The 26,493-nt window shown below is 49.0% G+C and overlaps 2 protein-coding genes and 1 non-coding gene across 3 annotated transcripts in view; 1 reads left to right on the top strand and 2 right to left on the bottom strand.

Moving 5' to 3' along the window:
- Positions 1–6,612, bottom strand: part of CPSF1 (cleavage and polyadenylation specific factor 1) — a 91,419-nt gene extending 84,807 nt beyond the window's left edge. The window contains 1 exon segment of the mRNA XM_060243155.1: positions 6,557–6,612. The gene's annotated coding sequence lies outside the window, so the exon portion shown is untranslated.
- The window catches only part of SLC39A4 (solute carrier family 39 member 4), a 256,216-nt gene that overhangs the window by 216,880 nt on the left and 12,843 nt on the right, over positions 1–26,493 (bottom strand). The window contains exons 6-10 of the mRNA XM_060243156.1: positions 25,908–26,015; positions 20,284–20,338; positions 17,773–17,925; positions 13,629–13,816; positions 10,601–11,798 (exon numbers count right to left, since the gene is read on the bottom strand). Of these exons, the coding sequence (XP_060099139.1) occupies positions 11,670–11,798; positions 13,629–13,816; positions 17,773–17,925; positions 20,284–20,338; positions 25,908–26,015 (633 nt within the window). The 3' untranslated portion in view covers positions 10,601–11,669. The remainder of the gene's footprint in view (positions 1–10,600; positions 11,799–13,628; positions 13,817–17,772; positions 17,926–20,283; positions 20,339–25,907; positions 26,016–26,493) is intronic.
- Positions 18,106–18,178, top strand: TRNAR-CCG (transfer RNA arginine (anticodon CCG)). The gene has a single exon. It is a non-coding gene; the product is annotated as a tRNA-Arg (tRNA).

Genomic DNA, 26,493 nt, shown 5'->3' with positions numbered 1-26,493 from the left:
TTAAAACCAACCAAGTCTTATTCTGGGTATAAACTTATACCCGGAATAGAATTTTGTTGTTTGAAGTGCGTATGCACACAAAACCTTATGTCCAGAATAAAACTTTGTCCTTCATACAAGTCACACCTTTGTTGTTAGCCAAAACACAAGAATATGCGGAGCTGGCGGGACTTTGTATTAATAAAGAAAAATCAAAATTTCTATGTAAAAATATGCAAATAAATAAGCAACAAGAATTGCAGAGACTAACGGGCTGTGACGTTACCTCCAAGGTAAAATATTTGGGTGTGGAGATAACAATGAAGAATATTGATTTGTTCAAAAATAATTAGGAGAAGCTATGGCATAAAATGGATGAAGATATGTTAAAGTGGAATAAACTTAATTTGTCACTGTTGGGTAGAATAGCCACAATTAAAATGAATATTCTATCAAGAATAATGTATTTGTTTCAAACTATTCCGATTGTGAAAGACAGTAAACAATTTAATAGATATCAAAGATTTCAGTTTAATAGATGGCAAAGAAAAATTTCAGAGTTTGTGTGGGCGGGAAAGAAACCAAGAATTAAAATGAAAATTTTAACAGATGCAAAAGAGAGAGGCGGATTTCAATTACCAGACTTCAAATTATATCATGAAGCAGTTTGCAGTTTATATTATGAAACAGTTTGCTTAGTATGGATAAAAGAATGGATAATGTTGTTAAATACAAAACTCTTAGCGTTGGAAGGTCATGGAAATAAATTTGGCTGGCACGCTCATATGTATTATGGGGGAAAAAAGAGACGGCTTTTTCTCTCACCATTATATAAGAAACAGTTTGCTAAATACATGGATGAAATATAAGAAATATGGAGATGAGAGAAAACCGTTATGGATAGTGCCAGCCAAAGTGATAAAAATAACAGCTGAGACGGGTGAAGAAAAGTGGTTGTCATATAATCAACTATTAAAAATACAAAGTGGCAAAACAGAATTGAAAACTGAATAATAATAAATAATAATAATTGAGCTGAATAATAAATATGATTGGTTTCAAATGCAACAAATAAAGAGCTTGGTGGAGATTGACATTAAAACTAAAGGAATAAGAAAAGAGCAAACAGAAATGGAAAATGTTCTGCTTGGAGACAACGAAAAATTAATTTCAAAATTATATAAATTACTTTTAAAATGGTTTACGGAAGATGAAGTAGTGAAATCTCAAATTAAGTGGGCAATTAATGTAAATAAAGAAATACAGATGGAAACTTGGGAATATTTGTGGAAGAACTCTATGAAGCTTCCGATGTGTCCTAGTATTAAAGAGAACTGTTTTAAAATGATGTATAGATGGTATATGACTCCTAAGAAATTGGCAAAGATGAATAATAAGATGCCAGACAGATGTTGGAAATGTAAAAAACATGAAGGTTCTTTCTACCATATGTGGAGGACTTGTGAAAGAGCAAAAAAGTATTGGCAGATGATTCAACAAGAAATTTCTAGGATCTTGGGATATGAATTTCAGAAAATTGCAGAGATTTTTCTGTTGGGATTACAAATGGAAAAATTTCCAAAAGAAGATAGAACTATAATTTGGTACTTGCTTTCAGCTGCTAGGACATTATATGCGCAGTTGTGGAAGCAAGAAAAAATACCAGAGAAATGGGATTGGATTGTAAAAGTTATGACATGGAGTGAAATGGACAAATTAACAAGAATTTTAAGAGACTAAGATTTAGAAGTTTTTAAGATGGAGTGGAAAAAGTTCAGAAGATAAGTAGAAAATGAGTGGAAAATATAATAATAATAATATAATAACTTTTAATTTCTATCCCGCCCTCCCCGCCAAAGCAGGCTCAGGGCGGCTTACAACATAAAATACATTATACATCAGATTACATAAATTGCAAATAAAATCCAAGTTAAGACAAATTACAAGTTAAAATTTACAAATTACAATGGTGCTAAAACATTCGATCTTCAATAATTCCATAAAATTCAGTAACCAAGAGCAATTTTTTAGAGGCATTTCCTAGTTTATCATTGGTTGAAGGCTAGTTTATAGAGGTGGGTCTTACAGGCCCTGCGGAACTGTTCCAAACTCCGCAGGGCCCGCACCTCTACCGGGAGTTGATTCCACTGCAGTGGAGCAGCAATAGAGAAGGCCCTATCTCGGGTGGCCTTCAATCTGGCCTCCCTTGGCCCAGGGACGGTCAGCTGGTTTTTTCCAGCCGACCGCAATGCTCTTTGGGGCTCATATGGGGAGAGACGGTCCTTCAGGTAGGCAGGTCCTCGGCCAAATAAAAGGACATTGGACAATTTTTGATAATGATTAAGTCTTACAAAAAAGGAGAATATTAATTTTTGTTTTTATTAGTTAAGGGTACCTTTAAACACAAGTACTTTAAGCAAATAACACCGGCGGGGGTCAAGTAACGGGGGGAGGGGTGGGTAGAAAGTAATATATTTTATGTGGCTCTGGAGACTAAGTCCTATGAGGAAAGGTTGAAGAAGCTGGGGATGTTTAGCCTGGAGAGGAGGCGGCTGAGAGGTGATAAGATCACCATCTTCAAGTACTTAACGAGCTTTCATATAGAGGACGGGGTGGAATTGTTTTCTGTGGCCCCAGAAGGTAGGACCAGAACTAGTGGGTTGAAATTAAATCAAGAGTTTCTGGCTCAACATTAGGAAGAACTTCCTGACAGTTAGAGCAATTCCTCAGTGGAATAGGCTTCTTCCTCGGGAGGTGGTGGGCTCTTCTTCCTTGGAGGTTTTTCAACAGAGGCTAGATGGCCATCTGACAGCAATGAGGATCCTGTGAATTTGGGGGGAGGTCTTTGAGTTTCCTGCCTGGTGCAGGGGGTTGGACTAGATGACCCTGGAGGTCCCTTCCAACTCTAGGATTTTCGGTTTTTAAGCAAAGGCTAGATGGCCATCTGACAGCAATGAAGATCATGTGAATTTAGGGGGAGGCATTTGTGAGTTTCCTGCATTGTGCAGGGGGTTGGACTAGATGACCCTGGAGGTCCCTTCCAACTCAGGAGGTGGTGGGCTCTCCTTCCTTGGAGGTTTTTCAACAGAGGCTCGATGGCCATCTGACAGCAATGCAGATCCTGTGAATTTAGGGGGAGGGGTTTGTGAGTTTCCTGCATTGTGCAGGGGGTTGGACTAGATGACCCTGGAGGTCCCTTCCAACTCAGGAGGTGGTGGGCTCTCCTTCCTTGGAGGTTTTTCAACAGAGGCTCGATGGCCATCTGACAGCAATGAAGATCCTGTGAATTTAGGGGGAGGGGTTTGTGAGTTTCCTGCATTGTGCAGGGGGTTGGACTAGATAACCCTGGAGGTCCCTTCCAACTGAGGAGGTGGTGGGCTCTCCTTCCTTGGAGGTTTTTCAACAGAGGCTCGATGGCCATCTGACAGCAATGCAGATCCTGTGAATTTAGGGGGAGGGGTTTGTGAGTTTCTTGCATTGTGCAGGGGGTTGGACTAGATGACCCTGGAGGTCCCTTCCAACTCAGGAGGTGGTGGGCTCTCCTTCCTTGGAGGTTTTTCAACAGAGGCTCGATGGCCATCTGACAGCAATGAAGATCCTGTGAATTTAGGGGGAGGGGTTTGTGAGTTTCCTGCATTGTGCAGGGGGTTGGACTAGATAACCCTGGAGGTCCCTTCCAACTCTGGAGGTGGTGGGCTCTCCTTCCTTGGAGGTTTTTCAACAGAGGCTCGATGGCCATCTGACAGCAATGCAGATCCTGTGAATTTAGGGGGAGGGGTTTGTGAGTTTCTTGCATTGTGCAGGGGGTTGGACTAGATGACCCTGGAGGTCCCTTCCAACTCAGGAGGTGGTGGGCTCTCCTTCCTTGGAGGTTTTTCAACAGAGGCTCGATGGCCATCTGACAGCAATGAAGATCCTGTGAATTTAGGGGGAGGGGTTTGTGAGTTTCCTGCATTGTGCAGGGGGTTGGACTAGATAACCCTGGAGGTCCCTTCCAACTGAGGAGGTGGTGGGCTCTCCTTCCTTGGAGGTTTTTCAACAGAGGCTCGATGGCCATCTGACAGCAATGTAGATCCTGTGAATTTAGGGGGAGGGGTTTGTGAGTTTCTTGCATTGTGCAGGGGGTTGGACTAGATGACCCGGGAGGTCCCTTCCAACTCAGGAGGTGGTGGGCTCTCCTTCCTTGGAGGTTTTTCAACAGAGGCTAGATGGCCATCTGGCAGCAATGAGGATCCTGTGAATTTAGGGGGAGGTGTTTGTGGGTTTCTTGCATTGTGCAGGGGGTTGGACTAGATGACCCTGGAGGTCCCTTCCAACTCAGGAGGTGGTGGGCTCTCCTTCCTTGGAGATTTTTCAACAGAGGCTAGGTGGCCATCTGACAGAAATGAAGATCCTGTGGATTTAGGGGGAGGTGTTTGTGAGTTTCCTGCCTTGTGCAGGGGGTTGGAATAGATAATCCTAGAGGTCCCTTCCCACTCTAGGATTCCTGACACTTAGAGCAGTTCCTCAGTGGAACAGGCTTCCTCCTTGGGAGGTGGTGGGCTCTCCTTCCTTGGAGGTTTTTCAACAGAGGCTACATGGCCATCTGGCAGCAATGAAGATCCTGCAAATTTAGGGGGAGGTGTTTGTGAGTTTCCTGCATTGTGCAGGGGGTTGGACTAGATGCCCCTGGAGATCCCTTCCCACTTGAGGATTCTAGGATTCCAAATCTCCACAGGCTTTCTCCTTGGGAGGTGGTGGGCTCTCCTTCCTTGGAGGTTTTTCAACAGAGGCTAGATGGGCATCTGACAGCAATGAAGATCCTGTGGATTTAGGGGGAGGTGTTTGTGTGTTTCCTGCATTGTGCAGGGGGTTGGACTAGATGACCCTGGAGGTCCCTTCCAACTCTAGGATTCTAGGTTTTTAGACAGAGGCTAGATGGCCACCTGACAGCAATGAAGATCCTGTGAATTTAGGGGGAAATGTTTGTGAGTTTCCTGCCTGGTGCAGGGGGTTGGACTAGATGACCCTGGAGGTCCCTTCCCACTCTAGGATTCTTGGTTTTTAAGCAGAGGCGAGATGGCCATCTGACAGCACTGAAGATCCTGTGAATTTAGGGGGAGGGGTTTGTGAGTTTCCTGCATTGTGCAGGGGGTTGGACTAGATGACCCTGGAGGTCCCTTCCCACTCTAGGATTCTTGGTTTTTAAGCAGAGGCGAGATGGCCATCTGACAGCACTGAAGATCCTGTGAATTTAGGGGGAGGGGTTTGTGAGTTTCCTGCATTGTGCAGGGGGTTGGACTAGATGACCCTGGAGGTCCCTTCCCACTCGAGGATTCTTGGTTTTTAAGCAGAGGCGAGATGGCCATCTGACAGCACTGAAGATCCTGTGAATTTAGGGGGAGGGGTTTGTGAGTTTCCTGCATTGTGCAGGGGGTTGGACTAGATGACCCTGGAGGTCCCTTCCCACTCTAGGATTCTTGGTTTTTAAGCAGAGGCGAGATGGCCATCTGACAGCACTGAAGATCCTGTGAATTTAGGGGGAGGGGTTTGTGAGTTTCCTGCATTGTGCAGGGGGTTGGACTAGATGACCCTGGAGGTCCCTTCCCACTCTAGGATTCTTGGTTTTTAAGCAGAGGCGAGATGGCCATCTGACAGCACTGAAGATCCTGTGAATTTAGGGGGAGGGGTTTGTGAGTTTCCTGCATTGTGCAGGGGGTTGGACTAGATGACCCTGGAGGTCCCTTCCAACTCTAGGATTCTAGGTTTTTAGACAGAGGCTAGATGGCCACCTGACAGCAATGAAGATCCTGTGAATTTAGGGGGAAATGTTTGTGAGTTTCCTGCCTGGTGCAGGGGGTTGGACTAGATGACCCTGGAGGTCCCTTCCCACTCTAGGATTCTTGGTTTTTAAGCAGAGGCGAGATGGCCATCTGACAGCACTGAAGATCCTGTGAATTTAGGGGGAGGGGTTTGTGAGTTTCCTGCATTGTGCAGGGGGTTGGACTAGATGACCCTGGAGGTCCCTTCCAACTCTAGGATTCTAGGTTTTTAGACAGAGGCTAGATGGCCACCTGACAGCAATGAAGATCCTGTGAATTTAGGGGGAAATGTTTGTGAGTTTCCTGCCTGGTGCAGGGGGTTGGACTAGATGACCCTGGAGGTCCCTTCCCACTCTAGGATTCTTGGTTTTTAAGCAGAGGCGAGATGGCCATCTGACAGCACTGAAGATCCTGTGAATTTAGGGGGAGGGGTTTGTGAGTTTCCTGCCTGGTGCAGGGGGTTGGACTAGATGACCCTGGAGGTCCCTTCCCACTCGAGGATTCTGATTCTTACGCGAAGCAAGTCTGGCCACCCCTACTCTCGGGCATTGCACCCTACCGAGGTCCCTGCTCCTCCCAGGCTCCATCCCCAAATCTCCAGGAGTTTCCCGCCTGTTTCTGGCCACCCTGCGCACCCCCGTCCCCATGGCAACCCTCGGCCAAAGGCAGGAAGACCCCCCCCCCCCCGGCCCGTCATCCTCCCCGACCACAGGAGCAGGAGCACCGGGCGCTGCCGAACAGGAGAGGCACAGGGAAAGGGTGAACGTCCATCTTACCTCCCGTCCCCGGTCCTCCGGTCCCCCTCAGCCGGTTGGGAGTGCCGCTAAATGCGGTCCGGGCGGAAACAGGTTCCTCCGGAACCATAGACGCGGGCGAGAGCGAGACCGGAGCGGCCCGGCAGGAAAAGGCCCCGCTGACGAAAAGCTCGTCAAGGAAACGGCAGGGAGGGAATTCGAGCGTCCGATTGGCCGAAAGGATGGAGGGGCGGGGAGAAAGGCGCTGATTGGTCAGAATGTAACTGACCGATTGGGCAATCGCCCAATGAAGCGTGGCTTACCTATCTGGGGCGTTGGGTTTGTGGCAGGGCGGGAGGCTTGGTGCGCGGCGTGGTTGCCAACCTCTCCAGGTGGGACCGGGGACTCTCCCGGAATCACTGTTGGTCTCCAGAGGACTGGAATCAGTTCCCTTTTAGGAAATGGCTGCAGAGTCCACCAGAGCAGACAGAACTCTTAGCTGAGCTCTGGAGGCAGCGGCCATTGGGCATGTGCTGGCCTGGAAGAGCTGGAGGAAGCTTCAGGGTTATGGAAGCTCTATAGCAGGGGTGGCCGAACTGTGGCTTAGGAGCCACATGTGGCTCTTTCACACATGTTGTGCGGCTCTCGAAGCCTCCGCCAGCCACCCCATCAGCCAGCTTGGAGAAGGCATTTCTCTCTTTAAATCACTTCTCCAAGCCAAGCCAGTCGGCAGCTTGGAAAATGCATTTGACATTAAAGTTACTTTCTTTCCACCTCTCCTCCCTGTCTTGTGGCTCTCAAACATCTGACATTTATTCTATGTGGCCCTTCCATTAAGCAAGTTTGGCCACCCCTGCTCTATAGAGAACTGCAACGTTCTAAGCCAAGAGGCCTGTCCTACATTTAGCGTTGCCACGTCCAATTCAAGAAATTCCTGGGGACTTTGGGGGTGGAGCCTGGGGACTTTGGGGGTGGAGCTAGGAGCAAGGCTGTGACAAGCATAATTGAACTCCAAAGGGAGTTCTGGCCATCACATTTAAAAGGACCACACACATTTTAAATGCTTTCCCTCCATTGGAAATAATGAAGGATAGGGGCACCTTCTTTGGGGGCTCATGGAACTGGACCCCCTGGTCCAATCTTTTTGAAACTTGGTGGGTATTTTGAGGAAAGGCATCAGATGCTATGCTGAAAATTTAGCACCTCTACCTCAACAAACATGGGGGCCCCGAGCCCCAGATACCCGTGGATCAATTCTCTATTATACCCTATGGGAATTGGTCTTCATAGGGAACAATGGAGCATACAGCAGACATCCCCCCCCACACTTTCTGATGACCCTGAAGCAGGGGGAGGGCCTCCAAACCGGGGGATCTCCTGCCGCCACCTGGGGATTGGCAACCCTACCTACATTCTAACATCTGATAGGGCATGTACAGAGAAAGGGACAGAATTGCATTGCACCTATTTCTTTTGTAACCCGTGCTCAGTCTGGTGTTGTGCTAAAAGGATGCTTGTGAACATTTGTTTTTAAATAAATATATCTTTTGATGCTGGCACAAGTTCTCTGTACCACATAAGACTGCTGCCATCTTGGACATGCTATTTTAAAAAGAGTGCCAGGGGGAAAGTGGTCAGTTGGCAAGCGGCTGCTCGTCCATGGACGCGTGAACAAGTTCTTGCAAACAAGGCTGTAAGTTCCTTGGAAGTCTGGTTTGGCCCCATTCCAAAAGTGATAGCAATTATTAAAATTGTGAGCTCTTTGGAGTCTGGTCAAAGTGATAGTAACAAACAGGACTGTAACAAATTTTTGATTCCATCTGTTCATCCTTAGACCTGAGGAAGATTTGAAATGGTGTATTGGATCAACCTAGGCAGTATAATAAAAAGTAGAGACATCACCCTGCCAACAAAAGTCCGTATAGTCAAAGCAATGGTATTCTCAGTAGTAATGTATGGCTGTGAGTTGTTGTTGTTCAGTCGCACAGTCGAGTCCGACTCTTTGTGACCTTTTGTGGTCAAAGGATTTGAGCTTCAGCATCTGACCTTCCAGGGAGAGCTGGACCATAAGGGAGGCCGAGCGCAGAAGAATAGAGGCTTTCGAGTTGTGGTGCTGGAAAAGTCTCTTGAGAGTCCCTTGGACTGCATGAAGATGAAATCAGTCAGTGCTAAGGGAAATCAACCCTGACTGTTCCCTGGAAGGTCAGATGCTGAAGCTGAAATACTTTGGCTACCCAATGAGAAGCCCCTGATGCTGGGAAAGGCAGAAGGCAAAAGAAGAACGGCAAAAGAGGAGATGGCTGGACAGCGTTACTGATGTAGCAAACACGAATTTGAGCAGACTTTGGAGGATGGTGGAAGGCAGGAGGGCCTGACGTGACTTGGTCCAGGGGGTCGCAAAGAGTAGAAGAAGAAGAAGATATTGGATTTATATCCCGCCCTCCACTCCGAAGAGTCTCAGAGCGGCTCACAATCTCCTTTACCTTCCCCCCCCCCTACAACAGACACCCTGTGAGGTAGATGAAGATACTGGATTTATATCCCGCCTTTCACTCCAAAGAGTCTCAGAGAGGCTCACAATCTCCTTTACCTTCCTCCCCCACAACAGACACCCTGTGAGGTAGATGAAGATATTGGATTTATATCCTGCCCTCCACTCCGAAGAGTCTCAGAGCGGCTCACAATCTCCTTTACCTTCCCTCCTCCACAACAGACACCCTGTGAGGTAGATGAAGATATTGGATTTATATCCCGCCCTTCACTCCGAAGAGTCTCAGAGCAGCTCACAATCTCCTTTACCCTCCTCCCCCACAACAGACACCCTGTGAGGTGGGTGGGGCTGGAGAGGGCTCTCCCAGCAGCTGCCCTTTCAAGGACAACTCTGCAAGAGTTATGGCTGACCCAAGGCCATTCCAGCAGCTGCAAGTGGAGGAGTTGGGAATCAAACCCGGTTCTCCCAGATAAGAGAGCTCTGGCTGACCCAAGGCCATTCCAGCAGCTGCAAGTGGAGGAGGGGGGAATCAAACCCGGTTCTCCCAGATAAGAGAGCTCTGGCTGACCCAAGGCCATTCCAGCAGGTGCAAGTGGAGGAGTGGGGAATCAAACCCGGTTCTCCCAGATAAGAGAGCTATGGCTGACCCAAGGCCATGTTAGCAGGTGCAAGTGGAGGAGTGGGGAATCAAACCCGGTTCTCCCAGATAAGAGTCCACACACTTAACCACTACACCAAACTGGCTCGAGTCAGACTCGACTGTGCGATTGAACAAATTGGATCGACCTACCTTAGCCCATACTTTATATTTGGGATTTGTGTGCATGTGTACGCGTACACAAATGGCTGGCATTTACTAAATTGTTTCTTGTTGTGTCTGGAGTGGTGCATTTTTTATTTGTAACCTCCAGGCGGGGGCTGGAGACCACCTGGAATTACAATTCACCTCCAGGCAACAGAGATCCGTTTCCCTGGAGAAAATGACTGCTTTGGAGAGTGCGCTCTACGTCATTATACCCCATCGAATCCCCTCCCCTTCCCAAAACACGCCCTCAGACTCCGCCTCCGACATCACCAGAAATTTCCCACCCCGGAGCTGGGAACCCTACACTGAGCAGCTCAAATACACGGCGGTGATCTGAAAAGGCAACGGAGAACATTCGTTGTCGCTTGAACCGCTCCTGCCACAGTGTTTGCCCAGCGGGTGGTTTGGATGGATTTTCGGCCTCTCCACGCTCCTCCCCAGTTCCTTCGCCTATCGGGAAGATATCCTTCCACCCCGGAATCCGCCCTCCGTCTGGAATGCACGCTGCACCGAGCAAAAAGTGTTTAAAAGCACGATTTTATTTCTCACAGACCAAACGTCGAATACAAAGCGCTCCCACAAAAGAGATACCGGAGGACTGCCCATGACTCTGCCAACGGCCCGTTTGGGGGCGGCAGTGCAGGGAATGGGGGTAGGTGGAGACCCTAGAGAGTAGGCAGCGCCTCTCTGGAGAGGCAAACCTGGGTGAGGACAGAAGAGGAAGCACCAAAAGAAACCCTTGAATGCAAACCCTTGAATGCAAACGTGGAGATGGGGGCAAAGAATGCACTTCATTCGGCCTTCCTTGGACTCAAGGTCTCAGAGTTAATTTTTCCATACCAGTGACACAGAACTAGATTACTTCAGAACATGTACAGAGAATGCTTCCTTCATGCTCAGGATATCTGTAGTCCATCCCAAGACATCCAACATTGGGAGGGGGGGGCTTTACAGGTAGATATGAGATCGACAAAGATTTTTAACTGACTGGGCTGGTTTCTTTGGAAGTGAGGCCGCCCCACCTCCCAGAAAACAGGGCAGTGAGGGTACTTCTAACAAGAGGGAGGAAGAAGGCCACCTCACATGGAGTCCCTGAACATACAAAAACTGCCATCGATTATTATCTGGCAGTCATAATCTGACCCTCCCCAACTCATTCAAGCCTCTCTTTTTGACATGAGATCCTCTTGGCCAATCATCTGAATTTTATCCTCTCTGTCTGCAGAACTATACTCGTTCTTGCACGCCCTCTCTTCAGGATAAATGTCTGTCTGCATCCCCCGGGAGCTCCGTGGTGCCTTCCGAGGTAGGCGAAGAAGCTTCCGTTGCATGGCCATCTCGGAAAGGCAGCAGGGAAAGACAGAAGAGGCTGCCCCGATCTGGAAATCACCAACGCCTTCTGAGGCACTGCCCACCAACAGAAATGGAACTGACTAGCATTTGAGGACCTATAATTGAGTGGGGGGGGGCAGGAGTTCTGTCAATCGCATCTTGGCAGTTTCTGCATGCTGAGGTCCCTTGTGAGAAGAGTCGGGTGAGAGGCAGGTGTGGGGAAGGCCAACATAAATAAAATAAATAGCAGAGGGCAGCTTGTACATTGCTGAAGGGTGCACCACGTAGATCCGTTGCCGTGTCCACCCAGCTTTGAGCCGAGCGTCCTCTTCAGAAGTCAGAATACCATGTTTGCAGAGGTTCCGCCCCCTTCCCAGTATTGTACCCCCCCAACACCCCTTGTTCTGGTGAAAGCTCCCCTCTCCGGCTGCTGGCTCCCACGGGGGGCAGGGGAGGGGTGTCACAACAGGGCCTTTCCTCCTGATCCAGCAAGAGGGGCCGAAGTCCTTTTCGGGGTTCCGCCGCCATCACAGCGTGATGTTCTCTTCAAACACCGAGAGCAGCAGGAGGATGCCCCAGCCGGCCAGCAGGCCGAGGTTCTGCAGGGCGAAGAGCAGCCAGGGGCGCTTGTCCCTCACGTTCATCAGGGCCGGGAGCTGCAAGAAAAGCAGAGCGAGAAACCCGCCGAGGGTGAGCAACGGCCGTTGAGCCACACAGAAGAACATGCGAGAAGCCATGCTGGATCAGGCCAGTGGCCCCTCCAGTCCAACACTATGTGTCACATAAGAACATAAGAGAAGCCATGTTGGATCAGGCCAGTGGCCCCTCCAGTCCAACACTCTGTGTCACATAAGAACATAAGAGAAGCCATGTTGTATCAGGCCAATGGCCCATCCAGTCCAACATGCTGTGTCACATAAGAACATAAGAGAAGCCCTGTTGGATCAGGCCAGTGGCCCCTCCAGTCCAACACTCTGTGTCACATAAGAACATAAAGAGAAGCCTTGTTGGATCAGGCCAATGGCCCCTCCAGTCCAACACTCTGTGTCACAGAAGAACATAAGAGAAGCCATGTTGAATAAGGCTAATGGCCACTCCAGTCCAACACTGTGTCACAGAAGAACATAAGAGAAGCCATGTTGGATAAGGCCAATGGCCCCTCCAGTCCAACACTCTGTGTCACAGAAGAACATAAGAGAAGCCATGTTGGATCAGGCCAATGGCTCCTCCAGTCCAACATTCTGTGTCACATAAGAACATAATAGAAGCCATGTTGGATCAGGCCAATGGCCCATCCAGTCCAACACTCTGTGTCACATAAGAACATAAGAGAAGCCACGTTGGATCAGGCCAATGGTCCATCCAGCCCAACACTCTGTGTCACACAGTGGCCAAAAAACCCCAGGTGCCATCAGGAGGTCTACCAGTGGGGCCAGGACACTAGAAGCCCTCCCACTGTGCTCCCCCCAAGCACCAAGAATGCAGAACATCGCTGTCCCAGAACACTCAACACCTTAAAGGTCATAACCAGAACCTTGAATCTAACTCAGTACTCAGTTGGAAGGCAGTGTAGCTGATGCAACACAGGTAGAATGTGTGCACCAATGGTGAAGTTCTGTATAAGGCAGCTTTGTGTGTTCATATCCTTTCCAAACAAAGCTGCCAGTTTACCTGTCATGAGGAAGTAATTACTTAACCTATAAGCTTTAAGATTGCCAGCTTTCTTTCCCCCCACCCCGACCAAATTCCTGTGCCTTTAACAGCCAGCTGCTTCACAAGCTGAAACCCAACATGAAAGACCAATCAGAAGAAAGCGCAACAGCAGAACTGCTGTGAGTCATGCTTCTATTAAGGCCACCATTATCCGGCAGGAAAAAAAAACCCCTGCAAAAATATCCTGGGAACTGTTAAGTTTCACACAGGTGCCAAGAATTCTGCAGGTGGTCCCGAGCCCCCTCACAGAACTACAGTCCTCCCCGATGGAGCAGGAAAAAACAAGAATTAAAGAAGAAGCAGCAAGAAGAAGAAGAATTGCAGATTTATACCCCGCCCGTCTCCCTGAATCAGAGACTCAGAGCGGCTTACAATCTCCTATATCGTCTCCCCCCCACAACATACAGCCTGTGAGGTGGGTGGGGCTGAGAGGGCTCTCACAGAAGAAGAAGAAGATATTGGATTTATACAGCAGCTGCCCTTTCAAGGACAACCTCTGCCAGAGCTATGGCTGACCCAAGGCCATTCCAGCAGCTGCAAGTGGAGGAGGAGGAGAAGAATTGCAGATTTATACCCCGCCCTTCTCTCTGAATCAGAGACTCAGAGTGGCTTACAATCTCCTATATCTTCTCCCCCTGACAACAGACGCCCTGTGAGGTGGGTGGGGCTGAGAGGGCTTTCACAGCAGCTGCCCTTTCAAGGACAACCTCTGCCAGAGCTGAAGGAATTGAAAAAGAACAAAATGCTGGGGTTGCGGGGAGAGCATCACTCACCATGTCGCACAGCGCCACGTAGAGGAAGAGGCCAGTGGCAACAGTGAAGACCCAGGCCTCAAACTCCGGTCCGGTGGAGACAGAGAGCGCAATGTAGAGGCCGATGAAAGCCGTGAGGGCACTGAGAAAGTTCAGCAGCAGGGCTCGCTTCACACTCAGCCCCGCATGCAGCAGCGCAGCGAAATCCCCTAAGAAGGCAGGAGGAAAGACAGACAGGTGAGGTGGGCAGCAGCAGTGAAGACTGGCAGGGGCAGATGCCAGCTCAAGGGCCAAGGAGACCTTGAGAGCAACATCCCCCACACGCCTAGAATTGGGGCTGGGATGTGAGTGAGAAGCCCATTTTCTAATCCCTGCTCCAGCATGACCTTTACTCTACACCCACTCCAAGAGATTATTCTTCAGAGCTGATGTTTCCACACTAGAACATAAGAGAAGCCATGTCGGATCACGCCAATGGCCCATCCAGTCCAACACTCTGTGTCCCATAAGAACATAAGAGATGCCATGTTGGATCAGGCCGATGGCCCATCCAGTCCAACACTCTGTGTCACACATAAGAACCTAAGAGAAGCCATGTTGGATCAGGCCAGTGGCCCATCCAGTCCAACACTCTGTGTCACATAAGAACATAAGAGATGCCATGTTGGATCAGGCCGATGGCCCATCCAGTCCAACACTCTGTGTCACATAAGAACATAATATACACACTGTGGCTAATAGCCACTGATGGACCTCTGCTCCATATTTTTATCTAACCCCATCTTGAAGCTGGCTATGCTTGTAGCCGCCACCACCTCCTGTGGCAGTGAATTCCACATGTTAATCACCCTTTGGGTGAAATAGTACTTCCATTTATCCGTTTTAACATGACTGCTCAGCAATTTCATCGAATGCCCACGAGTTCTTGTATTGTGAGAAAGGGAGAAAAGGACTTCTTTCTCTACTTTCTCCATCCCATGCATTATCTTGTAAACCTCTATCATGTCTCCCTGCAGTCGACGTTTCTCCAAGCTAAAGAACCCCAAGCGTTTCAACCTTTCTTCATAGGGAAAGTGTTCCATCCCTTTAATCATTCTAGTTGCCCATTTCTGGACTTTTTCCAATGCTATAATATCCTTTTTGAGGTGCGGCGACCAGAACTGCACACAGTACTCCAAATGAGACCGCACCATCAATTTATACAGGGGCATTATGATACTGGCTGATTTTTTTTTTTCAATTCCCTTCCTAATAATTCCCAGTATTGCGTTGGCCTTTTTTATTGCAAACGCACACTGTCTTGACATTTTCAGTGAGTTATCCACCACGACCCCAAGATCTCTCTTTTGGTCAGTCTCTGCCAGTTCACACCCCATCAACTTGTATTTGTAGCTCAGATTTTTGGCCCCAATGTGCATTACTTTGCACTTGGTCACATTGAACCTCATCTGCCACGTTGACACCCACTCACCCAGCCTCAACAGATCCCTTTGGAGTGCCTCACAATCCTCTCCGGTTCTCACCACCCTGAATAATTTAGTGTCATCTGCAAACCTGGCCACTTCACTGCTTACTCCCAACTCCAAATCATTTATGAACAAGTTAAGGAGCATGGGACCCAGTACTGAGCCCTGCAGCACCCCACTGCTTACTGTCCTCCACTGAGAAGACTGCACATTTATACTCACTCTCTGCTTCCTATTAATTAGCCAGTTTTTGATCCACAAGAGGACCTGTCCTTTTACTCCCTGATTCTAAGGAGCCTTTGATGAGGAACTTTATTGATACCAATACGCCCTCTCAGCTTGGAGGGCTTCTGGTGTCCTGGCCCCACTGATCGACCTCCTGATGGCACCTGGGTTTTTTGGCCACTGTGTGACACAGAGTGTTGGACTGGATGAGCCAATGGCCTGATCCAACATGGCTTCTCTTATGTTCTTATGTCTGGGGCAGGGATGCTCTATATTCTTGGTGCTTGGGGGGGGGGGGCAATAGTGGGAGGGCTTCTAATGTCCTGGGCCCACTGGTGGACCTCCTGATGGCACCTGATTATTTTGGCCATAGAGTGTTGGCCTGGATGGGCTATTGGCCTGATTCAACATGGCTTCTCTTATGTTCTCATTTATACCCCTTTCCTCCCCAGTGGGAACTCAAATCGGCTCACGTCGTTCTCTTTTCCTCCATCTTATCCTTACAACAGCCCTGTGATGTGGGTTAGGCTGCAAGTGTGTGACTGGCCCAAGGTAGTGGGGATTCAAATCGGGGTCTACCAGATTCTAATCTTACACTCTAACCACCACACCACACTGCCCTTCCATGCGGCTGATACCTCAGCTCCCTGAGTTGGATCCCCCCAGTCTCACCCTTGTGACCAGGGAGGTCTCACGGTCTCCAGAACACCTTTTTCGGTCCCCCCCCCCCCCCCCGCCTTTCATCTGTTTATCAACAGAAAAGCCGTTTGGATCCAACCCCATGAACAAAGATTGTGCATTTGTGTTTCTATGAAACTTGCCCACAGACATTCGCATACCTGGTGCCTGAGGATGATGTTTAATGCAAAGGTTAAAAAGAAACTACACCAGCCAGTCCAAACTAGCTAGGGTCTAATCTTTCCCCCATCTCAAACACACAAACACTGTCTGTTCCTAGAGATCCTCTTAACTGAGTCATGCATGAGGACTCCCGGCCATCTTGTGTCATGGCAGTAGACGGAAGGGGCACTATTGAACATGTTCCGCCTCAGTTGCCTCCAATCCCACCATTAGGGGCACCACTATTATGGGAAACCTCCCAGCTGTCTCCCCCCCCCCCCCATTCCCTGCTGATCACAGCTGATTATGATGATGGATTTATATCCCACCCTATACTCTGAATCTCGGCTCACAATCTCCTTACTCTCCCTCCCCCACAACAGACGCCCTGTGAGATGGCTGGGGCCGAGAGAGCTCTGACAGAAGCTGCCCTTGCAAGGACAACTCCTGCGAGAGCTGTGGCTGACCCAAGGCCACTCTAGTGGCTGCAAGTGGAGGAGCGGGGAATCAAACCCGGTTCTCCCAGATAAGAGTCCACACACTTCACCACTATAGCAAACTGGTGCTCTGGAAGGAGAGGGAGAGAAAGAAGAAGAAGACCACGACACCAAACAGCCACGGGGGGTGGGGGCTGGGATGAAGAGGGTTCCTTGACATTGTGACAGCGTGTGACCTTGCTTTCTGTCAAAAAAACCACGCTAGGATTCACCCAAAACGCCTGTCAAAAACACACTAGGACAGGGGTGGCCAATGGAAGCTCTCCAAATGTTTTTTGCCTACCGCTTCCATCAGCCCAGGCCAGCATGGCCAATGGCTGGGGCTGATGGGAGTTGTAGGCAAAAAAACATCTGGAGAGCTACTGTTAGCCACCCCTGCACTAGGAGTCATCTAAAACTCTATGGTTTAACCATCCTGTTTTGGGTGCTTTAGTTCTCGTGGCCCCTTCTTACATGCCCAGGGAAATGATATTTGTGAAGTTCTTCTATTGTGCAGGGGGTTGGACTAGATGACCCTGGAGGTTCCCTTCCAACTTTAGGATTCTATGAATCCTAAATTGTCACACTGGCACAACGTCCAGTGAACTACCCCCTGGGGAGGGATGCTGGCTCAGTGGTAGAGCATCTGCTTGGGAAGCAGAAGGTCTCAGGTTCAATCCCCGGCATCTCCAACTAAAAAGGGTCCAGGCAAGTAGGTGTAAGAACGTCAGCTGGAGACCCTGGAGAGCCACTGCCAGTCTGAGTAGACAAGACTGACTTTGATGGACCGAAGGTCTGATTCAGTAGAAGGCAGCTTCATATGTTCATATATATTCATTTGAACCTGGCTTTAAGGAAGGGATGGTGGCTCAGTGGTAGAGCATCTGCTTGGTAAGCAGAAGGTCCCCGGTTCAATTCCCAGCATCTCCAACTAAAAAAGGGTCCAGGCAAATAGGTGTGGAAAACCTCAGCTTGAGACCCGGGAGAGCCGCTGCCAGTCTGAGAAGACAAGACTGACTTTGATGGACTAAGGGTCTGATTCAGTAGAAGGCAGCTTCATATGTTCACCCCCGAATCCTCTCAGCCCGTCCCACCCCCCTCAGTGCCAGCAGCACGAAAGGTCCCCTCCCACACACACACCGCTGCCCTCATGCCCACCTAGCTCGTGCGGCAATTCGTGGCACAAGACCGCCAGGGAGGTGGCCAGCCCGGTTTTCCAGGAGGAAGAGAACGCAGCTCCGACGGCCAGCCCGTCAGCGAAGTTATGGATGGCGTCGCCGATGGTGATCATGTAGGGCAGCATAATCATCTCTGTGGGAAGAAACAGGAGGCCGGGTCAGGGCCGGTGGGATCCTGCTATCGTTTCTCTTCCCCGGAAAGCAGAGGCTAGCTGCCAGCGGCCCTCCCGAGGGGACCCAGGGAACTCCATCAGGAAGACAAAACAGCCATTTGTTTTTTATTTAGACTTCCCAAGAGCTGTCTGAGGAGCATGGCCCAGTGGCCTAATGGATAAGGCATCAGCCTCCGGAGCTGGGGATTGTGGGTTCAAGTCCCACCTGGGTCGATGTCCCATTCTTTATTTAGGGTTCCATTTTTTTTCCCTCCCCAAATGTATGAATGGAGACCGAAAGGGCAGTGCCCGCCGTCACAGGCAACAGGAGCAAGTTAAAAGTGGCCAGCAGGTGGCGCCGGGGCTCTCCAGGGAATCTAATCAGGAAATCAATACGGGTGGCAGGGGGAAGGTTTGGAGGACGGAGGAGGCTTTTCTGAGATGAAGAGAACAGGCAAGATGAGCTCAGAGGAGATCCCTGTTTGGATTCTGAGTTCACTTCTGCTTCTCAATCTGTCATGAGAAGATGATGATATTGGATTTATATCCCGCCCTCCAGTCCGAAGAGTCTCAGAGCGGCTCACAATCTCCTTTACCTTCCTCCCCCACAACAGACACCCTGTGAGGTAGATGAAGATATTGGATTTATATCCCGCCCTCCACTCCGAAGAGTCTCAGAGCGGCTCACAATCTCCTTTACCTTCCTCCCCCACAACAGACACCCTGTGAGGTAGATGAAGATATTGGATTTATATCCCGCCCTCCACTCCAAAGAGTCTCAGAGCGGCTCACAATCTCCTTTACCTTCCTCCCCCCCACAACAGGCATCCTGTGAGGTAGATGAAGATATTGGATTTATATCCCGCCCTCCACTCCGAAGAGTCTCAGAGCGGCTCACAATCTCCTTTACCTTCCTCCCCCCCACAACAGGCATCCTGTGAGGTAGATGAAGATATTGGATTTATATCCCGCCCTCCACTCCGAAGAGTCTCAGAGCGGCTCACAATCTCCTTTATCTTCCTCCCCCACAACAAACACCCTGTGAGGTAGATGAAGATACTGGATTTATATCCCGCCCTCCACTCTGAAGAGTCTCAGAGCGGCTCACAATCTCCTTTACCTCCCCCCACCCACAACAGACACCCTGTGAGGTAGGTGGGGCTGAGAGAGTTCTCCCAGATGCTGCCCTTTCAAGGACAACCTCTGCCAGAGCTCTGGCTGACCCAAGGCCATGCCAGCAGGTGTAAGTGGAGGAGTGGGGAAGAAGAAGACTTCAGATTTATACCCCGCCCTTCTCTCTGAATCAGAGACTCAGAGTGGCTTACAATATATCTATCTATATCTCCTATATCTTCTTCCCCCACAACAGACACCCTATGAGGTGGGTGGGGCTGAGAGGGCTCTCCCAGCAGCTGCCCTTTCAAGGACAACCTCTGCCAGAGATATGGCTGATCCAAGGCCATTCCAGCAGCTGCAAGTTGAGGAGTGGGGAATCAAACTCGGTTCTCCCAGATAAGAGTCCACATACTTAACCACTACACCAAACTGGCTCTCTAGTTTGAGGGAAGCAAGACTGTTGGAGAAGAGCCAGAGTCAATTCCAGTCGTACCAGGGAGTCCAACAAAGTTTTTAGAGAGAAAGCTTTCAAGGCAAAGGGAACTTTGACTCTTGAAAGCTTCTCTCTCACACCCTCAGAATCATAATGTGGGAAGAGACCTCTAGGGTCGTTTATTCCAACCCCCTGCACAGTGCAGGAAACTCACAAACCCCTCCCCCTAAATTCACAGGAACTTCATTGCTGTCAGATGGCCATCTAGCCTCTGTTGAAAAACCTCACCTCCCAAGGAGGAAGCCTGTTCCACTGAGGAATCGCTCTAGCTGTCAGGAAGTTCTTCCTAATGTTGAGCCAGAAACTCTTCTGATTTAATTTCAACCCGTTGGTTCTGGTCCTACCACCTGGGGCCATCTAATAGCAATGAGAATCCTGCGAATTTAGAGGGAGGTGTTTGTCTGTTTCCTGCATTGTGCAGGGGGTTGGACTAGATGATCTTGGGGTGTGCCCATCCAACTCTATGATTCTACATGAGTGACCAGGCACAAAATAAAGCTTGGCTTTTGCCTGCATGAACTGAGGGAGTCTGACGTGTTAAAGCAACGGGATGCAAACCACAGACACTTCTCTCCAGCAGCTGCTCCCAAGATGTAGCACATATTGAAATCAATGCACTGGGGGGAAAGGGGGAATCTCTAACTCAGCATGTCTTTTGCCCTTAGGGGCATTTCAGGGAAATCTCAATAAGGAGTTCAAGACAGCAGGTAGACACAAGGCTTCCTCTCACCTCGAGTGCGCTCTCTCTTCCGCAGTGGTTGGAAATCAGCCTCCTCCGCAGTCACCTGGAGGAAGAAGAGTTTACAAGATTATGCATGGGATAGAGAAGGCAGAGACAGAAGTCCTTTTCTCCCTTTCTCACAATACAAGAACTCGTGGGCACTCAATGAAATTGCTGAGCAGTTGGTTTAAAACGGATAAAAGGAAGTGCTTCTTCACCCAAAGGGTGATTAACATGTGGAATTCACTGCCACAGGAGGTGGCGGCGGCTACAAGCATAGACAGATTCAAGAGGGGATTGGATAAAAATATGGAGCAGAGGTCCATCAGTGGCTATTAGCCACAGCGTATTGTTGTAACTCTCTGTCTGGGGCAGGCTCTGTATTCTTGGTGTTGGGGGGCACAGTGGGAGGGCTTCTAGTGTCCTGGCCCCATTTGTGGACCTCCTGATGGACTTGTTTTTTTTAGCCACTGTGTGACACAGAATGTTGGACTAGATGGGCCACTGGCCTGATCCAACATGGCTTCTCTTAGGTTCTTATGGGGTGACATGATAGAGGTTTACAAGATTATGCATTGGATAGAGAAGGTAGAGAAAGAAGGGCTTTTCTCCTTTTCTCACAAAACGAGAACTCGTGGACATTCAATGAATTTGGGGAGCAGTCAGGTTAGAACGAATAAAAGGAAGTACTTCTTCACCCAAAGGGTGATTAACATGTGGAATTCACTGCCACGGGAGCTGGTGGCAGCTACAAGCACAGAGTGCTTCAAGAGGGGATGGGATAAATGTATGGAGCAGAAGTCCATCATTGGCTGTTAGCCACAGTGTATTGTTGGAACTCTCTGTCTGGGGCAGTGATGCTTTGTATTCTTTGTGGTTGGGGGGGGGACATTGGGAGGGTTTCTAGTGCCCTGGCCCCACTGATGGACCTCCTGATGGCACCTGTCTTTTTTGGCCATTGTGTGACACAAAATGTTGGACTGGATGGCCCATTGGCCTGATCCAACATGGCTTCTCTTATATTCTTATGTGTGACACAGAGTGTTGGACTGGAGGGGCCATTGGCCTGATCCAACAGGGCTTCTCTTATGTTCTTATGTGACACAGAGTGTTGGACTGGAGGGGCCATTGGCCTGATCCAACATGGCTTCTCTTATGTTCTTATGTGACACAGAGTGTTGAACAGGAGACCATTGGCCTCATCCAACAGGGCTTCTCTTATGTTCTTCTGTGACACAGAGTGTTGGACTGGAGGGGCCATTGGCCTGATCCAACATGGCTTCTCTTATGTTTTTATGTGTTGGACTGTAGGGGCCATTGGCCTGATCCAACATGGCTTCTCTTATGTTCTTATGTGTGACACAGAGTGTTGGACTTGAGGGGCCATTGGCTTGATCCAACAGGGCTTCTCATGTTCTTAAGAGACTGATGGGGAATGTGAGGAGACCACAGCTAATGCTCAGTTTGGCAAGCTCCAGATACAAGATGCTTGGATTTTTAAGCAGGTCAGTTTCTAGTCCTCAGCTGGTCAGTTTCCCAAGTCTGCAGTTGAGAGCAAACCCAGCGGACAGGGAGGGTGGGAGAGCTGCCCAAGGGGGGGGCTTCTCCTCACCAGATTTCTGATCTTCCGGCTGCGAGAAGTCTTCTTACAAATCCAGGGTTTTGTAAGAGAGGCACATATTAAAACTCATTTTGTTGCACTCAATCTAAGCTCTTTGCCGGCAGACTATACATTTTTCCAGAATTTAACTTTGCACCTGGGAAAATATAATTCTCTCTCAGCTCCGCTGGCATACTGCATGCGAATGCCCAAATTTTGCATTTTATGTATTTTATGCACTCTATTTTAGTATTTTTTTTTTCCTCTACTGTAAGCTGCCTGGAGCTCTGTATGAAAGAAAGGTAGCTAATACACGTTTTTAATAAATAAAAAGGAATAAATGTAACAGATATGATGTTTGAAGTTTTTAACGGTGAGCAATGCTGTATTGTTCCCATGTCCCCATGTGAATTTTATAAACTAGTTTTCAGAGAACATAAGAACATAAGAGAAGCCATGTTGGATCAAGCCAATGGCCCATCCAGTCCAATACTATGTATTACACAGTGGCCAATATACACACACACACACACACACACACACACACACAAAATATATATATACACACACACACACTGTGGCTAATAGCCACTGATGGACCTCTGATCCATATTTTTATCCAATCCCCTCTTGAAGCTGGCTATGCTTGTAGCTGCCACCACCTCCTGTGGCAGTGAATTCCACATGTTAATCACCCTTTGAGACAGATCGAGATGGGTCCAAGCCACCCTGAGCCCATCAGGGGTGGGCGGGATATAAATCTAATAAATAAAATAAATGTTAGTGTTTCTGTAGTAGTAGAAAAGAGCAAGAGTCCAGGAGAACTTGAGACATAAGCAAAATTTGCGGCAGGATGCAGAACTTATAAAAGTTTTCTTCTTACTCAGCATTTTTTTTTTTTGCTAGATGAAATGCAACCCAAACAACCACACACACCCACATACCCCCACTGCCCTGGAATTTGGTAAAACTGTCAATATCATTTTATTTTAATTTGTCGAAGGCCTACACTGACATTCCTGTTGGCAAGCTGTGACGGAACCGGCCCGATTCTGCCCTCAGACCCAGTCCCGTCAACTCCCTTTTGAGTTGCCAGCTCCTGGAGGGAACTAATTTTCTTCCTTGCCACTAGGGCACGCTGCCACCACCTGCTCAGTTTAAGGGCTCCTGACTGAGAGGAACAGGACTCCCAATCCCCCTTGCTAGGTCTGTAGCCTCAAGGTCCTCTGCCAACCCAGCACCTGGTTAACACAGAGACCACAGTCCTTTGGGAGATCCCCGGAGGATTGGCACCCTTACCAACTGCATGCCTTCCCAGGACTCCCCTCTTGCAGTAGCGTGGTCTAAGGCGGTTGGGGAACTTTGGTGGTACAGCGGGACTACCTTTTCAACAAACCAAACATTTATTTAAAACATGCAACTATTTACAGGCATTTTTTTAAAAAAAGGTGAACAGAATAAATGAAAGTAGAGATAAATGCTCCTTCTTTCCCTACAATGCAACTGGCCCTGACCATACCATCCAGAACCCACTCACCCGTCTCCAAGACAAATCAAAACTGCCCACTTCCCGCCAAAAAAACAATAATATAAAACCCCATTCCTGGTTTACCTTTTTGCAGCATTCTGGGAGACCAGCCTGAAAGGATTCCTGTCTCTCTACGAGGCCTCCTCAGAATTGCTGTTCCCAGACAGGAGGGGAAGGGGGGAGGAGGAAGAGACTAGGCCCAAAGCCTGTCTCCAGTTTGACAACCTCCTTCTAGCCAGCTCCCAGACAAACACCAGCCAAAATGGCATTTCTCCACACAAGCTATAGAATGAGGGTAGCCAAACTGTGGCTCAGAAGCACATGTGGCTCTTTCACACATATGGTGTGGCTCTTCATTGGCTGGAGCAGGTATTTCTCTCTTTAAGTCACTTCTCCAAACCAAGCCAGCTGGCGCCTTGGAGAATGCATTTAAAGTTAAAGTTGCTTTCTTTCCACCTTTCCCCCCTCATCACCTATTTGCCTTCCTTCCTTCCTTGACCCCCCCTGCTATAAAGTCACTCCCTTCTAATCCCCCCAGCCATGCTATTTCTTCTCTGTCCATTAGGTGGGGCTAACACCACATGCTTGTGCCACTCAGTCAGCCCTGGCAAGATCTTGGGCCAGGGAAGAAAGATACCATTTGTTCCACCGTGGGGAACTCGCTGACCTGCCTTCTCAACCAGACTGTAGCATCAGCCAATGGTCCCGGATTGTTCAAAAAGCAACCTTCCCCCCGCCCTCCCGCACAGACACTCTATCAGCTTCTCGGGATCAGATAAGATCTCTGCTATTGTACAGGTGGCCTTTGAAAGGAGCAGAGTCTTCATGTATACATAGGATTGCCAATCCCCAGGTGGGGGCAGGGGATCCCCCGGTTTGGACGCCCTCCCCCCTGCTTCAGGGGCGTCAGAAAGCGGGGGGAGGGGAGGGAAATGTTTGCTGGGAACTCATGATTCCCTATAGAGACTTATTCCCATAGGAAATAATGAAGAATTGATCTGCAGGTATCTGGAGCTCTGGGAGGGCTGTTTTTTGGGGTAGAGGCACCAAATTTTCAGTATAGCATCTAGTTTCTCTCCCCAAAATTCCCCCCGAATTTCAAAAAGATTGGACCAGGGGGTCCAATTCTATGAGCCCCAAAAGAAGGTGTCCCTATCCTTCATTACCTTCCTATGGAAGGAAGGCATTGAAGAGGTGTGCCGTCCCATTAAATGTGATGGCCAGAACTCCCTTTGGAGTTCAATGATGCTTGTCACAGCCTTGATCTTGCCTCCACCCCAATGTCTCCTGGCTCCACCCCCAAAGTCCCCAGATATTTCTTGAATTGCACTTGGCAACCCTATGTATACAACAGCAGTTCCTGGTTTTATTATTGACTGCATTTTTACCTCACATTTCTCCCTACTCTACTGGTTTCATAGAATAATAGAGTTGGAAAGGACCTCCAGGGTCATCTAGTCCAACCCCCTGCACAATACAGGAAACTCACAAATACCTCCCCCCTAGAATCATAGAATCATTGAGTTGGAAGGGACCTCCAGGGTCATCTAGTCCAACCCCCTGCACAATGCAGAAAACTCACAAACACCTCCCCCTAAATTCACAGGATTTTCATTGCTGTCAGATGGCCACCTAGCCTCTGTTGAAAAACCTCCAAGGAAGGAGAGCCCACCACCTCCCAAGGAAGCCTGTTCCACTGAGGAACTGCTCTAACAGTCAGGAAGTACTTCCTAATGTTGAGCCGCAAACTCTTTTGATTTAATTTCAACCCACTGGTTCTGGTCCTTCCTTCTGCGACCATAGAAAATAATTCCACACCATGCTTTACATGACAGCCCTTCAAGTACTTGAAGATGGTGATCATATCACCTCTCAGGTGCCACCTCTCCTAAATTCACAAAATCTTCATTGCTGTCAGATGGGCATCTAGTCTCTGTTGAAAAACTTCCAAGGAAGGAGAGCCCACCACCTCCCGAGGAAGCCTGTTCCACTGAGGAACCGCTCTAATGGTCAGGGAGTTCTTCCTAATGTTGAGCTGGAAACTCTTCTGATTTAATTTCAACCCATTGTTTCTGGCCCTACCGTCCGGGGCCACAGAAAACAATTCCACACCATCCTCTAGATGACAACCCTTCAAGGCCTTGAAGATGGTGATCCTATCACCTCTCAGCCGCCTCCTCTCCAGGCTAAACATCCCCAGCTCCTTCAACCTTTCCTCATAGGACTTGGTCTCCAGTCCCCTCACCATCTTTGTCGCCCTCCTCTGGACCTGTTCCAGTTCGTCTATATCCTTCTTAAAATGTGGTGCCCCAAACTGAACACTCCAGGTGAGGTCTTACCAGAGCAGAGTAAAATGATACCATCACATCACATGATGTGGACACTAGACTTCTGTTGATACAGCCCAAAATTGCATTGGCCTTTTTAGCCAGAGAGTGGAATTGGCAGCCAGAGGGGGGGGGGAACGACAGCTCCAGCTGATGCTCAAGAGAGGCTAGCACTTACCAGGTCAGCGTGAGAGGCCCCTTTCTCTTGCTTCCTCCTCTTCATCTCATCTTGGTACAGCTGCAGGGACATGCCGTGGTCACACTGGTGGTTCTTGCCAGTTGCCTCCTGGGGAGGGAGGAAGAAGAGAAAGAAAGACTCGTGTGACCAAAGCTGAACCCTCCGCCTGTTCAAAATGTGGGCTCCGCCCCAGAACATGGAGGGGAGGGACGGTGTCTCAGTGGTAGAGCATCTGCTTAGGCCCTAGGCTAGAGCATCTGCTTAGGCAATCCCCAGCATCTCCAAAAAAGGGTCCAGGCAATGAGGTGTGAAAAACCTCAGCTTGAGACTCTGGAGAGCCTCATAAGTGTTAGGGAGGGCTGGTGGCTCAGTGGTAGAGCACCTGCTTGGTTAGCAGAAGGTCCCAGGTTCAATCCCCGGCATCTGCAACTAAAAAGGGTCCAGGCAAGTAGGTGTGAAAAACCTCAACTTGAGACCCTGGAGAGCCGCTGCCAGTCTGAGTAGACAAGACTGACTTTGATGAGCCGAGGGGGGTCTGATTCAGTAGAAGGGAGCTTCAGATGTTCATATGAACAATGGATCTCCC

Source organism: Heteronotia binoei, chromosome 7 (genome assembly GCF_032191835.1).
Source record: "Heteronotia binoei isolate CCM8104 ecotype False Entrance Well chromosome 7, APGP_CSIRO_Hbin_v1, whole genome shotgun sequence".
NCBI classification, from domain to species: Eukaryota; Metazoa; Chordata; class Lepidosauria; order Squamata; family Gekkonidae; genus Heteronotia; species Heteronotia binoei.
The sequence above is the reverse complement of the archived record's forward strand: the minus strand, read 5'-3'. Positions and strand labels throughout refer to the sequence as shown.